The sequence below is a fragment of the Panulirus ornatus genome, chromosome 14 (genome assembly GCF_036320965.1).
Source record: "Panulirus ornatus isolate Po-2019 chromosome 14, ASM3632096v1, whole genome shotgun sequence".
NCBI lineage: Eukaryota > Metazoa > Arthropoda > Malacostraca > Decapoda > Palinuridae > Panulirus > Panulirus ornatus.
In genome coordinates, this window is record NC_092237.1 from 60,461,543 (window position 1) to 60,478,243 (window position 16,701).

Genomic DNA, 16,701 nt, shown 5'->3' on the forward strand with positions numbered 1-16,701 from the left:
AGGGGTTATGTTGACTGAGTTCTTGGCTCGCGTAGTAACTGTCACTGAGGTAGTGAGCGGCCGCAGAGGGTACAGAGATGCAGTGGTCATGAGATAGGAAAAGGAGGGTGCGGGACTACGTGTGTTTATCTGCGGTTTTGGGAATTGTAAAGCAAGGTCAAGTGAAGCTTTACTCTCTCTCTCTCTCTCTCTCTCTCTCTCTCTCTCTCTCTCTCTCTCTCTCTCTCTCTCTCTCTCTCTCTCTCTCACCTGCCTTCATTACCTTCATAACTTTCTTCTTTCCTTCTCGTCATTCGTTCCTTCTTGCCTACTTGCCTTCCATCTCCCTTCCCCTTCCTTCATACTTTTCTTTCTTTCTACGTTCCTTTCTTCTTATCTAATTTCCTTCATTACCTTACTTTTTCCTTCCCTCCTTCCTTTCCTCCCTCCCTTCCTCCCCCTTACTCACCATCCCCTCCCGTCAGAGGGGTCAGGTAGGGAGGGCAGTGTTCAAGGCCTTTGTCACAACGGGGTAGGGAAATTGGCTGTTCGGACGCTCCTGTTATTGTGTTGTTGGTGACAGTGGACGTATGATCGGGGAGAGGGAAAGGGAGAGAGGGAGGGAGAGAGAGAGAGAGAGAGGAGGGAGGGAGGGAGGGGAGATGTGGAGAGAAGCAAGAGGCTGCCTGTTATGTCTGGGCAGGCCAGGTGATGGATGACGGCCGGACTTAGCGAAGTCGTTTGTCTCAGACACCCTCGATGCCGCAGCGAGGCCATGTTGTTGTTGTTGGCTCGGCCAGCCAGCCAGTCAGCCTCCCATCATGGCCGGCCTGGCTTGGCTTGATGTGGTGGCTTGGCTCGGGTTGGTTCAGCCTGTCGTAGTTTGGCTTGGCGTGGCTGGGCTTGACTTAGTTTAGGTTGCGTTGGGTTTGGCTTGGATATTCATCGTGTGTTCCAGTGGGTGACCTACGGTTATTGCCGGGGTGGGCTATCTACGATCTAGCAATTTAGTCTTAATTGAAACGTTGTGTTAATAGACCGTAGGGATGCATCCATCTCTTTCTCTACATCGTGTCTATTTCTCTACTATCTATTCCTCCATCTGCCTTCCTAGGTAAGGCTAAGGCCCCTCGTGTGCGTGCCTGCACGGGAGCAGGGTAAGGCAAGCTTCTTTTGGGGGAAGAGAAGGCCCCCGGCGACGCCGTACCATCTTTTTGCTTCCGCTGACGATGATGATGATGATGCCGCCTCGTCGAAGGGGAATTCTCTCGCTCGTAGTGTTACCACCTGCTGGCAGAGTTTGACAACTCCCCCCTTCCTCCTCCTTCTCTCTCTCTCTCTCTCTCTCTCTCTCTCTCTCTCTCTCTCTCTCTCTCTCTCTCTCTTTATATATGTAGATATTTGTTATTCATTTGCACGAGCATTCAGAGGGAAAATCCCTAGAAACAAGATAAACAGATGGAGAATATTTACCATCTTTTCTGTGAGTGTTGACAGCGACCATGGGCGCACTCCTGGGTCAACAGTATCGTCCTGGCGATGATCCGTAGGACAATATGTTGACATCGGTGAGGTGTGTGGTGTGGTGGTGGTGGTGGTGGTGGTGAGAGAGAGAGAGAGAGAGAGAGAGAGAGAGAGAGAGAGAGAGAGAGAGAGAGAGAGAGAGAGAGAGAGAGAGAGAGAGAGAGAGAGAGAGGCAGAGAGAGAGAGAGAGAGAGAGAGAGAGAGAGAGAGAGAGAGAGAGAGAGAGAGAGAGGCAGAGAGAGAGAGATGCTGGCGAAGGCACGCACGCACGCACAGATATCCTGCTCGGTCATGTAAACATATGCGTAGATCTGCGTGAGGTATGCACTGTACGTGGTGTGTAGAAATGTGGATTGTTCTCATTGCGACTGGGGTCCCTCGAGAGAGGGAGGGAGATAAATAGATAGATAGATAGATAGATAGAGAGAGAGAGAGAGAGAGAGAGAGAGAGAGAGAGAGAGAGAGAGAGAGAGAGAGAGAGAGGTGGGGGGAGTAGAGAAGCAGGCAGGCAACTGACGGTTCCGTGTGTTTTGGAGGGGTAATGGAGGGGCTTCGAGTGGGGCGCCTCTCCCCAGCCGACGGGTGTGTTGAAGGGGTGATGGGGGAGGGCTTGAAGTGGGGATCCCTCCTCGACTGACGGTTCCATTTGTTTTGGAGGGGTGATGGAGGGAGGGCTTGATGTTAGCGAGGGGGAGGGATCCTGACTTCTGTCCCGACGTGGATATAAAAGTTGCAAGATAATAAAGAATTTATCTCATGGTCGTCACACCGTGAAGCTGACGTCAAGGGGAAAAGTAGATTTTAGGGAGATATATATTTTGTGTGTGTGTGTGTGTGTGTTGGGTCGTAGTTCACCATTCACATCGCATTATTTCTCTGTCCTCCTGCTCTGTGCTGCTGTGGTATTTCCCATGATGATATGCGGAAGCTTTCATGTGTCTTTGAATCGTGGTCTACGTTCCATATCTCTCTCTAACTTTGTGTATCTTTCTAATTCTTGCCTCGCCACTCTTCGTCCTCCAGTTATCTTGTTGACCATATTTCCTCTCTCTCTCTCTCTCTCTCTCTCTCTCTCTCTCTCTCTCTCTCTCTCTCTCTCTCTCTCTCTCTTCTCTCTTTCTTTCCACACACATACACTTCCTCACTTAATGGATCTTTGTTCACACATTCTTCTCCAAATCTTTATCTTCGTTCGCTCACCTCTCCCTCCATTCCCTTCTCTCCCTTCACACGCACTCTATTCTCCATGTCTTTATCTCTCTCTCTCTCTCTCTCTCTTCCTCCTCTCCTCTGCGTCGCATCTTGAGCTCTTAAGTTAATATTGCATAAAGGGAGGGAAGACATTGTTATACCCCTGGAGGCGGCCGGCGGCGGCGGGGAGCAGCCCTGCTGATGACGAAATTCTGGCCAGAAGTTTGCTCGAGGGTGAGACCCCTCATTGATTCGCCGCTTGTTTACCCTGAGACGAATCTCTCGATTCACCGCTTAGTTTCGACGAATAGGTTCGTTGATTCACCGCTTAGTTTCGACGAATAGGTTCGTTGATTCACCGCTTAGCTTCGACGAACAGGTTCGTCGATTTACCGCTTGTTTAGACGAATAGTTCATTGATTCACTGCTTGTTTGCTCTGAGGCGAATCGCTTGATTCACCACTTTTTTTGCCATGAGACAAATCATGATTCAACGTCCGTTTGTCCTGAAACGAGCCACTGTTTGGAGCCAGTTTGCCGTAAGACTAATCTCTCGATCCAGTGCTTGTTTACATAGATAGTTGACTGATTCACAGCTTGTTTGCCCTAAGACGAATCACGGGATTCACCACTAGTTTATGTTTAAAACGAATCATTCCATTCACACCTTGCTTAACCTGAGACAGATAACTCGAATCAGAGGTAGTAGGAGAAGTAGACATTCCCACTGGCCTTCAAAATATGTACCGGACAGAATAAACTGATCTGCGTTGTATACACACGTGTTGATGACAACACCAGGTTATCTCAACCACTGTTTAGAAACAGATGATCGGGCGAACGCACGTTGTAACAAGCGTTTGAAGGAAATCATTTGAACGATTGCAGGATTATGAAATTAAATATTTGCACGAGTCTTACGGCCCTGTATGGATGAAACTGTTCCTACATGACTTACATGTAATCGTCAGATAATGGGCAATAAATACAGACGTATGGGCCATAAGTTCAAATTCATGGGCCATAGATACAGACAAATGGGCCATGGATACAAACGCAGGGGCACTTGACAAGATCCTGGCTGCGTTCAGAGGTGGGGGGGACATCCTGTTATGTCGCTGGTGATATGAAACTGGGGGAAATCTTGCCCGGAACACCCTTGCCATATTGGTGAGGGAAATTTTGCTTCACCATCCACGACTCGTCACACGTCTTATATTTCTTTCCCCTATGGTTCTGTCACATTGTTTGGGCATACCGTACCAGTTCCCAGTCGCTTGGAATGTGAATTAGAATTCAGATATATAGTTTTTTTTTTGGGGGGGAAGGGAGTATGATGAAATATATGACATATTGAGGGGGGATTCCTCATCGAGGATGAAATTGTCAGATGCGTCATTCCTTTTCCTTCTAAGACATTCCGAGCCTGAGTTCTCTCGATTTGTGTACGACCCAGGTATTTGGATGGATACGATGCTGAAAGCCGGTGTTACGTTTAGGGAAAGGTGTGTGTGTGTGTGTGTGTGTGTGTGTGTGTGTGTGTGTGTGTATGCGACCTATAGATATGATTACATTTAGAGAAGGGATTATATGATGAAGGGTTAACGCGGTGCCTATCCCCGGGGGGATTTCGAGGTGGGGGCGAGGGTCTGGGGTATTGGGGAGGGAAGTGTGGCGACATTAGGGGTGGGGTGATGGTTAATGGAGCAGACTGTTATCACCAGAAAATGCTCTCATGTCTGGCCAAATTGGTTTTACGAGCGTTTGCTTGAATGTGTTCATTTTGGTCGGCGGAGCTAAGTAGTTATAACTCTGAAATTGACGTCATGGAGTTTCGTAATGTTGGAGGTTTTCCTGCGTACCTCATTCAATGCTTTATCATTCCTGTCTCGCGTTTCATAAAGCCTGGGAGTTCTGTAATGGTGGAGCTTTTATCCTGATGTATTGCCTCCCTGTGTTTTACTAGGTGATATTTCTCTGCGTTGCAAGGGTTTGCTAGTAGTAGTGTTTAGGGGGATAGTTTTCAAGTGCGTTTGGTACTTGGCCGGGAGTAAAGTATACTTTTAGATAGGTAGTTACTTGGACTGGATAGGTGAGCGGAGGTTGAGGGTGGGTTAGGAGTGTTTGTGTGTGTGTGCGTGCGGTCGAAGGATCGGCGGCTGGATAGGATAGGCTGTGGGTGGATATCGGTTGGGTTTACAGATGGTTGGACTACGGGCTTGCGGGTGGGTGGATGGGCGGGCTTCGTGACTTCGGGTGGTGGTGGCCGGAGGGGGCGGGAGCCATGGCGCGCTGGGGTCATTGCAGGTCTTGCGGGAATCAATAGATTGTAGAGTAGCATCCCTGTCCCACTCTCCCTCTCCCATCCTCTCTCTCTCTCTCTCTCTCTCTCTCTCTCTCTCTCTCTCTCTCTCTCTCTCTCTCTCTCTCTCTCTCTCTCTCTCTCTCTCTCTCTCTCTGGGCAGCCCCAGTGTCATTCCCCCACCCTAGTAGCCGAGGACTGACAGACTCTCACCCCAGCTCACGTCCGTCCCTGCCATCCCAACTCAACATCCTCACACCCGTCAACCCTTCCCCATCCCCAGACGTCACTCATCGTCCTTACCCTCATCCTCACCGATCAGCATCCTTACGCATCCTGATCCTGACGTTTTCTCGGTGGGACACATCCGTAAACCCTACGTCACACATTGTTTTCGTACATCCGCACCCTCATGCATCTTCATACTGACTCGTCGTAATCCGCGGGGCTTATCCTGCCGTGTTTCATCCCCAGATATCCGTACATATCCACATCATTCTCATACATCCGCTCACACCCACAGCGTCCTCAGATGTTCTCACACATCCCACCCACAGGACAGGGGAAATTCACTCTGTTAAACATTCATAGACTGGGATCAGCCTTGTATGATTGTATCAGACACCTCTCATGTCGGTTAGAAAATTTCGAGAGAGATTCGATCATTGTGAAGTCCCTTAGGATTATGTCTTTTAATCTTTTTTCTCCCCATTTTCCTCTCCAGTTCATTGTTTGTATATTGCATGTGTGCAGAATGATCATGGTCACTGGGAACGAGTCTTGTAGCGTGTGCATTAACTTTGTGTGCTAGTCTCGGTGTTCGTCAGTAGCAGAGTGATTTTGCATCGAAAGACTTGCTGTAACTGACAGAAAGACCAGAGCAGACAGAGAGACAGACATACAGACAGTGTAACAGTAGTTTTCATCTCTGTATACACTATACTTGGATATCATTTATGATATACTCGGTAGTTTGTTTCGTATGTTGGTTTTTTTTGTTTCTTTTTATGCCAGGAGGACACAGAGCCTTCTCTTCCCCCAGGGCGTCGCCAGAACTGATGGAAGGCAATTAAGATGAGGTGCAGTTGGCCTTGACAGGAGGGGTGAGGAGCCAAGATTAGCTTGTATTAGATACCTTGGGGGTAGAGAGAGAGAGAGAGAGAGAGAGAGAGAGAGAGAGAGAGAGAGAGAGAGAGAGAGAGAGAGCAACAATGGAACGCCTGTTTTTTCTTTTTTCATTTAGGAGGATGTTTCTTCCAAGGCCATTGGTTGACCTCGATATTTCGGAACCTTCAGGTCATTAGTGAAAACATGATCAAGATGGGCGGTCAGTTTAGATCAGAGAAGTACGTTTAGCAGGTTACTCTCTCTCTCTTCTCTCTCTCTCTCTCTCTCTCTCTCTCTCTCTCTCTCTCTCTCTCTCTCTCTCTCTCTCTCTCTCTGCAGGATAGAGATAGGAGGGTAAATGAAACGGTTTTAGTTTATGAAATTACATAGTCGGTTATCTCCCAGACCCACGTCATCCCACTGACCAGAAGGCAAACGAAAGAAAAAAAAAAAAAAAAAAAGCAAAAAAAAGGGAGGACATGAATGCCGAAAAGTTGCAAACCTTTTGAGGTTTGGAAATTTCCGCTACCGATTGATGTTGTGCCCAGAGGCGAGCACATACGATGAAAAGGAAATCTGAATAATGGTTAAAAGTTCGGTCGTGCCCCAGCGCTTTGGGGGGGGTAGGAAAGAAAGCACTGGATGTTTCCATTCCACTGTCAGACGACAACAACAACAACAACAACAGTGTTTAAAGATATTATAATTTCTCCTGGTTATTAAGCTATTCAACCAGCGCTCAGATTTTATTTTTTCGCCTTCCTGTTTTCAGTATATATACAGGAACAGCATCGGTATTTCTTTTGACAAACATTCCAAATGACTACAGCAATTATTATCAGAACTACAGCAACTCTTATTCGTGTCAAATGAAAAGTACATACGTATGTGTAGATTAGCTTGCAAAAGTTGAGATTCGATGCCTTAAACATGAAGTTCCTGTCGTCAGGGGAGTTTCTAGATATGGAGGCATAAACCAAAGTGCATTGAATGTCTAGATATTTTCCGACATAGAACCTCGATGAATTGCGGTAACTCCCCCTCAAAAAGAAATTCCCTTTTCTCTGAAAACACGGAAGTCGGATTTCCATTACACCAATGGAGAATTTAACCATTCACATACACACACACACACCACACACACACACACACACACACACACACACACACACACACACACACACAGTATCAGGATAGAAAGGCATTTCCCGGTTTCCCCTACATTTCAGTTTACACTGACGATGGATATTGTAATTACATGAAGTGTATATGACAGTGAAATATAGATATTGTTGATATCATCAAAGATGAAAAGAAAAAATGAAAAGAAGTAGTCAAGTAATGCAGCAAGTATAAGGACAATTTGGCCGAAGGACAGGAGCAGTAATGATACTGCCACAGAAGGAAGCCCAGTGGAAGGCATAGTGGGAGGAGACCTTTGGATTGATAATGAGGACATTAAACGCCTCCCCAGACCATGCTCAGAGTACCGGCAAGGAGGAGGACGGAAGCTGTAACTAATAAACCAAACGTTGGAAACAATCGCTTCGAACTCACTAAGGTGAGGGGGGGGGGGGGGGTGATGCGGAACAAGAGAAGCGACAGGAGTAGTGAGGATGTTGTGCCAAAGGAGTCTGCAGTTTGGTTAACTTTAAGAAAACTTTCGACGGCGGGGAATTTGAAGCTAATGGAAATTCTCTGAGGAAGTTTGCAGCTGAATGAAGGGAAGGAAGACCGATCCAGGATGGTATGTACACGGACCAGGAAGGTGGTGGCCTGTGGTGATTCGGAACTGGGAGTCGTTAGACGAGGAGTTCAATTTTTTTTTTTTCTTCTCTTTACCGTCTGTTCTTCTTTTCTCGATATGTTTGGAGATAGTGATTGACTGAAGCGATGGAAGGACTCGAAGATGGTGTTCGGGTCGTATGAGAGAGAGAGAGAGAGAGAGAGAGAGAGAGAGAGAGAGAGAGAGAGAGAGAGAGAGAGAGAGAGAGAGAGAGAGTTGCTGAAAATGAAAGCATTGCATGTGATTAGTGATTATGGTTTTGATTTGATGTTGACCTCAAAGAGAGGAAATGTAATCACTCTTATGATGAAATGGCATCGAGTAAATCGAATGAACACCTTCAGGCACTTGAGTGTTTTATGATCACAGTTTATGTGGAGGTGTGAAGCGAAGATTTGATCAAAGAGCATAACGATAAAGAGAAGGGAGTTGCTGTGGAAGAATATGGTCATTGAAGCAAAGAAAATGGTAGTTTTGTAGATTGTAGCTCGGATGCTTAAAAAGGAATCTCAAACTTTGACCCTTGAAGACAAAATGCATTGAAGTAATGAACAGTTTGGAGCCTTTGAGTCATATGTATGGCGAAGATGAAGGAAGTGAAGTCGAAGAACGAAGACTAGATCTAGGAAACTCAAGAAAATAGAGTAAGCCAATGTAGGTGATCATCGTTAGAGGTGTGATGAGCTACCGAGTGACGTTAAGTGAAGGATGAACGGAAGGAAGGCTTCCAGGAGGGACACCAAGGAGGATTGTATTGGAGAATATGAAAGAGGGATCATTTGTTGAGATGAAGCGGAAAACGAGAGGAATGGAGAAGCTGGAAGGCGGAGGCATGTCAGTAGATGCAACACAGACGACGATACACGTTTCCCTTCCTCCTCACCTCCTTACCTACATCCCATCTTTACTCAGCTACGTACGTACCTTCCTACCTCCCCCTGACGCACGTGCGCGTTATCTCTACAAGGCAATACCCCATAAGTCTATTTAATAGCATTTTGCCGCACGGCGCTGGCCCAGTCGCGGCTGGAACTTTATGTGATTTGGTCCCCCGGGCCGTAAAGTGAGGCGCCCGTTCCACGGATCATGTGCAAACGGCCCTGCTCTGCACGCGCGTGTGGGGACGGCTGTATGTGCACAGAAGCCCTGTTCTACACACGCGCGTTTCCCTCCGGAAACTCATGCACTACTTTTCCTCATTATTATGATTGCGAATAAGAATTGTGATCTTCGGAAGAGTCCACTTCTTGCAGGTACGGTGAAGACGAGGCGAAATATTTTGGCTTATGAACAGTAGAGGCGAGTAGAGTACACAGCTCAACATGTCGAGTACTAAGGCAAACACAGGGACTCCAGAGTAGACCTCGGGATGGGATTGGCACGTCATTAGAGTGTTTAAAAGGGAGTCATTGGGCTGGAAAGCCAGGGTCTGTGTGTTTCCAGCTGGGCAGCGAGGAACAGACACGTCCTAACATGTCTGAGGATTTGCCACCCATTATTCATATCCAGCTCGCGATTTCCTTTGAAAGTCGACCTCTGCTAAAAGTGTTCGTGGACTTGCGCGTGTGTGTGTAAGTGGTTAGTGGGGGCGGCTTGAGTGTTAGTGTGGGTATGTGTGTCTGCTTTAACTAATTATGATAATGAAAAGCATGTATCATATTAAACAGAATTTAGTATTTATTTTAAGATATGTTCGTACATGAAGGTGTCGTTTTTTCTATGTGTGTGCTTCTTGTCCTGGATCAGGTGGAGTGAACCGGAAGATGCACATCGTCCACAACAGTGACACCCCAGCCACCACTTACGCCATCCTGGACACTGGAACCAAGCAGGTACGTGGCTGCCTGAACTGTCTGTCTGTACGTGGGTGAATCTCAGTGGCTGCCTGAGCTGTTTGTACGTGGGTGAAGCTCAGTGGCTGCCTTAGCTGTCTGTACGTGGATGAAATGTAGTGGTTGCCTGACCTGTCTGTACGTGGGTGTGCTCGCAAGTGTTAGGGGCTAGGTGACTGGCTGTACGTAGTTATGGCTGACATGTTAGTGGTTGGCTACCTGGTTGTGTGTGGATGTGGCTTCAGGTGTATAAAGATGGTGGAAGTCACCTGAAAGCAGGAGTCCCTGCTGTGGTTGCCCCCATGCGTTTGTGGGCCGTGGCGCCCCTCCTCAGCGCTCGCGGGCGGGCTAGGTCCCCGACCTTAAACATGAGGAGACCAGTTAAACGTATCTGGTCTTGGACGCATGTGATCAGAGACCCCAGGTGTGTGTGTGTGTGTGTGTGTGTGTGTGTGTGTGTGTGTGTGTGTGTGTGGGTGGGTGGGTGTCCTCGATTCACGCATGGCAGGAGCTGTATGCATCATTGCATTTTGGGGAAGGGTGTGGTGGGTGGATATATTTTTTGTGGGGAGGGAGGGGTAGGGTAGGGAAGGAGGAGGAGGAGGAATTGAGATGGAAAGAGGCTGGGAATTGAGAATCTTTCGCTAGCGTGAAATTGGTTGACTTCCGAAGGGGGACCTTCTCCTGGGCACTGCTAAACCCCCTCTCCCCTACCGCACCGGCCGCCCCTCCTGCAGAAGGCGTCGGGCATTCTTCTCTTTATCCTTGAATAGTAATTACTTTTATTCTTTTTATGTTTGACTTTATATATTTCATTATAACTCTATGTCTCATATCTATGTATTTGATTTTGAATATTATTTACCTTGACGTTTGTTGGATTTTTTTTCCCTATTATCATATATATATATATATATATATATATATATATATATATATATATATATATATGTATGTATGTATATAATTGTTGCTGGACTCCGCAATAAGCCACCCTCAGGAAGGCCATATCATGAGTAGTGGATGGAAAGGAGCACAGTCAAGTAGCGGGACTTCTCGCTCCCAAGGAGTCCATCATTTATGTGCTCCCACTTAGATAAGAAATGTAGACTTGGGTTTGTATAATAACAATAATAGAAATAATTGAAATAAGGATATTGATAATTTGCTTTAATTGTTTAGCTGTTAATTAGAGGACGATGTGGAGTTTCCTTCCCTCTTTCATCTCTCCCTCTTCCTTTATCCTATCTACTTTTAGTACTCAGACCTGCAAGCACGTTAGGAACTCTTGATTAACCACGTCTTTCTCTTTTCATACCACATTCTTTTCATGTTTTACCCGTGCCATTTGGTCCCTCTATATATCAAGAAAAAAAGGTATTGAATATACACGTTTAATGCCCCCCACCCCCACCCCTTTTCTCCATCGTTTAATGCCCTCCTTTCTCCATCTTGTCCTTTTCCTAGGTGACTCTCTTGGCTGACATGTTGTTCGACTTCCTCTTGCCCCGCCTGAACCACATGTACCAGGCCAAGAAGAACCTGAAGATCGAGTCCAAGGGTGCCAAGTATAAGATTGGCGACTTTGTCGTCAAGATCGGCAGCGTCACCATGAGCGGACATTACAAGGGTATCCTGGTCGAGGTTAGTTAAACATGTCTCAGGTGTGTGGGGTTTATTCCAGTGTATGTATGTGTGTGTGTGTGTGTGTGTGTGTGTGTGCCTGTGTGTGTGTGTGCCTGTATGTCTGTGTATGTATGTGTGTATTTCAGTTTGAACGACTGATGACTACAACCTGTGTGTAACCATCAGTTTGTGTGTGTGTGTGAGAGAGAGAGAGAGAGAGAGAGAGAGAGAGAGAGAGAGAGAGAGAGAGAGAGAGAGAGAGAGAATTAGTCAGTTATATTTTGTGATTTCTCGTGACAGGTGGAGTACCTGCCATGCGTAACCCCGGCTCTGTGTTGGTCGCTCATTAGGGAGTTCATGCAGAGCTTCATGGGGTCATGCGTCCAGCCCGGTCCACCACCATACATCCAGGTGAGCTTTTCTTCCTTCTCCTGCTGCCTAACTTTGGATGAGACTCCCCTCTGTGTTCTTTAGTAGGCATGTTACTACGTTTTCCTTCGTTTTCTTTCTTCCGTTTTCTCTCGTTTTGTCTTCGTTTTCTCTTCCTCAGGGTTTTCTCTGTTTATGTTACGAGTAAGTTAAGAATATTGTCCAGTGGTCACCTGGGGCCCTTTCTTTTATATGTTTCTGTGATGTGAGTTTTGTTGACAGTATTACTTTACTTAATTAAACAATGGTTTTCCTTGTGTATTAAATGAGTTAAACAGCACTCAGATTTCTGTTTCGAATGTGAGTTTTGGTGAGCAAATAGATATCTGACTGAGAGAAAGAAGGATGAAAATGCAAACACAAGATGCATAGTAAAAACTTGGTATTTGAATGTATGAGGCATATTGATATTTGAATGTATGTAGCGTATTGAAGCGTATTCATTTATCGCCTTAATAGATTCCTTTATTATTTTTTTTTGCAACAACTTCATAGGGTCATAAGTTAGATGGTTTGATATCGCTTAGGTTAGATTAGTTGGTTGACTTAGGTTACAAAGTTTTGGTTTGGTTAGGTGGTTAGTGCAGGGTGGTTGGATAGGTTAGATGGTTAGCAAGTTTTAGGACGTAAGAACATCGTCCTGAAAATCAACACTCATTTCATTTACAATAAGAAAAAAAATATCCATCCGTTACCACCTCTTTATTTAGTCTCTGCTATTTTCCATCGTCTTCACCTTACTTCTTCTAGTATTTTACGTCTGAATGAGACAGAATGAAGAGTGGGGAAAAAATATTCCAATAAGATTTTCCGGAGTGATATGTTCAAATGGCTTTTGATCGTCTGCATTTGGCGAGGGTTGACTTTGTTGCTGGCAACCCAACACTATGAGCATATCCTTAGACATTCATTCATCCGTACACACATTTATTTTGTAAATATTACGCTCTCGTGTATCCGTTCATTCTTGATTTGGCCACTGATCCATTTTCAGAATCGTATGGCCTTCTGAATCCGTACCTTGATTTATTTCAAAACATCCGAACGATCTCGGTTATCCGTGCACCATTCATCCGTTTTACTGATTTATTTCAAGGTATCTGAACGCCTTTTGTGTGTGCCAAACCTTTCGTCCATAAGTTTATCCATTTCCAAATTCCCCCCCACACACACACACACCCTCGTTCATCCCTACACCTGACTTCTTCACAAGTTTCCATACGCCTTGCGAAAATTTCGTCTGAGTCGCGGCCGTGGTCGGTGCCAGTCGTGAGTTCTGTTACATTGCCAGCTTCTTAACCAGGTGGCACCTAATAGGTAAGCCTTTCCCAGGTGAGTACTGATTACCAGGTGAATGATAATCACCACGTCGTAGTGACTAGTTATCACTGTAATCTTAGTCGTAGACTTACGTTCGTGATTTGATCATGATTTACCGAGGTCATGAATACCACACCTGAATCTGTTGCTTTTACACACACACACACACACACACACACACACACACACACACACACACACACACACTAAAGTAATTAGTAGATTGTATAATGACCACCATCCCTTTATTAGTGTAAAGTCTTGACTCTCATTCACTTTTTTAGACCCCCCCCCTCCGTCTCCCACTTCTTATCAAGTATTTGATAAATTATTTTTCCGCCAATATCCTTTTTTAGACACGCTGGAGGAGCGATTAGCGCGCTTTATTATCAAACCTGTATATATTTGGAGCAGGGAAAGGTTTTAGACTCACTTTAAAGTTAATGATTAAAAGAGTTAGAATATGTTTCAAACGTGAGAATATATATTACAGTGGCAGTGCAACTTGTCGTTTGTATGGGTTATTATGGACATTGTATTTGACATAGACTTGGATGTAGTATATGCTCCAAATGGCGCTGAATCAGTACATGATAGAGTAGAGGGTTTATTCAGTACCTGTACTCACATTTTGGCCGAGAAGTGATCTGTAGTAATGACGTTTCGTCGTCCATCAGTAGAATTCTTCGGCCACCGCCGCAGCCTTCTTTGAGACGCCTCCTCCTCCGCTGTATATATACCGCTCAGGTAATAATAGTGGCCTTCCCTCCTACACGCTCGACCTTCGCAGCTCCTATCCTGGAACTCTCCGGGAAGGAGATCACCGCCACTCAGATGAATTACCGAGTTCCTTACATGGTGAGGTAGCTGGTCCACGGTCCATGGGAGTTGAGTGAGAGGGTCTTGAGAATCTCTCTCCCTAGAGTGTTCCTCCGGCGCGTTATTGATGGTAGTCCACGAGCACTTGCTGGCTGGCCAGAAGGTCATCTGTCGTTGGGGAGATGCTAACACGTGAGTGAGGAGGGAAGTTACCTCGAGTGTTAGTTTTACTCACACTCTCAGTTGTATATATATATAAGGTTAAGACACTTGGGCAACACAAGTGTTGAATTTTCTTTCATTAACACACAAATAGTAATCCCAAGCGGTTTGAATAATGAAAACCAACCTTACAAGCACTTGAAGCTAGACTTTGTCATGTGGTAGCGTTGGTACAGAGAGAGAGAGAGAGAGAGAGAGAGAGAGAGAGAGAGAGAGAGAGAGAGAGGCTGCCAGGGTAAGAATGAGAGGAGTGTGTAAAAAGAGAGAGAGAGAGAGAGAGGCTGCCAGGGTAAGAATGAGAGGAGTGTGGTAAGCGTGGGTGGATGTGGGCAGACTCCGGCCTCCTACAGTCCCATTTAAGGTAATGACTGACTCCATTACCAGTCATTAGTCGCCAGGCGCCTGCCACCATTGCGCTGTTGGTATGTAACAAGGGGAACCACTACTGTTGGGTTTTAACTGGGAGAACCATTACTGTTGGTTTTTAACTGGGAGAACCATTACTGTTGGTTTTTACCTGGGAGAACCATTACTGTTGGTTTTTAACTGGAAGAACCATTACTGTTGGTTTTTAACTGGGAGGACCATACTGTTGGTTTGTAACGGGAAGAACCATTAATGTTTTACAACAGGTAGCACCATTATCGATGGTTTATAAGAAAGAAATCAGTATCATTGGTATATTATAAAACAGTACGTCATTTTCCAAGTATGTAGGCGTAACTGCTTGTTTTCTCATTGATCTTAAAGACTGTGTGCATATCCTTTGTTCTCTTGGTAAGATTCGTAGATACAACTGAATTCGGTTGAGATAGACACACTTACCACTACAGTAGATAGGAGTGGAACACCTGAGTCTCAGACCGTGGCTTAAATGATCTATAATGAGGTTATGGTTCGGTATTTTTAGGGAGGGTTTGTGAGGAGGAAACTTTTGGCTGATTCACCTATGAGGAGAGGGGAAACTGAGGGGCTTCGTGGCGACCCCTGTGATTCAGTTACATTGTAGACCTACGGCCTAATCCCGTTAGTCTGGAGGCCTGTCGCTTAAGTGTGACCTTAAACATTTTTTCCTTCCACATTTTTCGTAGCCCAGATACGTATGTGTGTGTGTGTGTGTGTGTGTGTGTGTGTGTATTAGAATATTTACAGTATTCATTTGCACGTGCGTGGTGCTTGTGTGTCTGCACGTGTGTGTGAGTGTGTGTGTCTGCACGTGCGCCAGGGACTCCCTTGGGGCCTCAGTGAGTGGAGCAGGACTGGTGGCTGACAGTCCCATGAACGTGACTGTTGTAACACAGTGCCAGGGTTGGAATCCCGGTGCTTCCCTGCTGGCCCACACACGTGATTCATGACCCCTGTGTTTATCCGGGTCACGGTCCCTGCTGTGTGCCCTCCGCTCTCTGGTGTAAGATGTTCCCTAAAAATAACACACACGCATATATATATATATATATATATATATATATATGTAGAATACTTCTCACGTATCTACTTCGTGTCGTAGGAGGCGACTAAGAGTGGCGGGAGCAGGGGACTGTAGATCTCCTCCTGTATTACTTTCCAAAGGAAGTAACACAGGAAAGAGCTAGGTTAGGATCTTTTATCCACCAAGGCTCAGTCATCTGTTCTGGACGGTACCTCGCTCACGCGGGATATAGGAAACATGTATGAAGGAGTGAATGACTCTTATACTTTAAGGATACGTTAAGGAGTTATGGTTTGAGTTTGGGATCGTCTTTATAAGTGTAACTTGTGCAGCATACCCTCAGTAAGTGATGGATCAGAGATTAATCAGTGCTGGATGAAAAAATAGAAAAGGTGCTCTTCACTTCTGTCTTCTCCTCTTGATGTTTTTTCTTTGTTTTATGCCAAAACCAAAGGTTCGTTTACTGTTGTATGTGGTACATGATGTGAGCGGATGTTTCCACATTACCCTCTGACGCTGAAGGACGTGTAGAATGTGGCCCCGGGCCGGAAAGGTCCGTCTGGCCTACCGCAGAAGGTCAGTTAGATGCTGAACTTTACCGACCGTACTGACGTCACTCTTGTGTAACACTGTAATGGACCACAATTGTCAGCAGTGGGGAGGGACGGAGGGAGTGCTGCCGCTCCACGAGGGTTTGTTTCGGGCCACGACTCGGGAGGTACTTCCTAAGTGGAGTTATATGTTTTAAGTTACTTCCACGCGTGTTTTGACAAGTAGTTTCAAAGGCTGATCGTATCAGACGGTATGGACCACTACATGTACGGACAGTTACTCCGGAAGTGTAGTTTCATCGCAGTTTTCTTGGTAGATAATCTACATCACCCATGCTCGCCCGAAGCTTGGATTATACATCACCCCAAGAACTGATAAGTTTATCTACCTTGAGTTCACCGTGTTGGAAACATACGACGAATTTTAGTATTGCTTGATCCAGTGTTGACGTTTTGAAGACCGGGATGTAAGGGTTTAGAGTAGGTTTAGCCCATCAAGCAAGACGATACGATCCTTCAGCACGATGGTACGATCCTTGAGGACGATGGTACGGCACCTGGTAAGGGAGGCTTCTGACCTTTAC

The 16,701-nt window shown here is 45.8% G+C and overlaps 1 protein-coding gene across 1 annotated transcript in view; it reads left to right on the forward strand.

The window, feature by feature from the left end:
- The window catches only part of MED20 (Mediator complex subunit 20), a 44,587-nt gene that overhangs the window by 19,704 nt on the left and 8,182 nt on the right, over positions 1-16,701 (forward strand). Inside the window, exons 2-4 of the mRNA XM_071670078.1 lie at positions 9,636-9,721; positions 11,189-11,365; positions 11,648-11,758. Coding sequence (XP_071526179.1) covers positions 9,653-9,721; positions 11,189-11,365; positions 11,648-11,758 — 357 coding nt within the window. The 5' untranslated portion in view covers positions 9,636-9,652. The remainder of the gene's footprint in view (positions 1-9,635; positions 9,722-11,188; positions 11,366-11,647; positions 11,759-16,701) is intronic.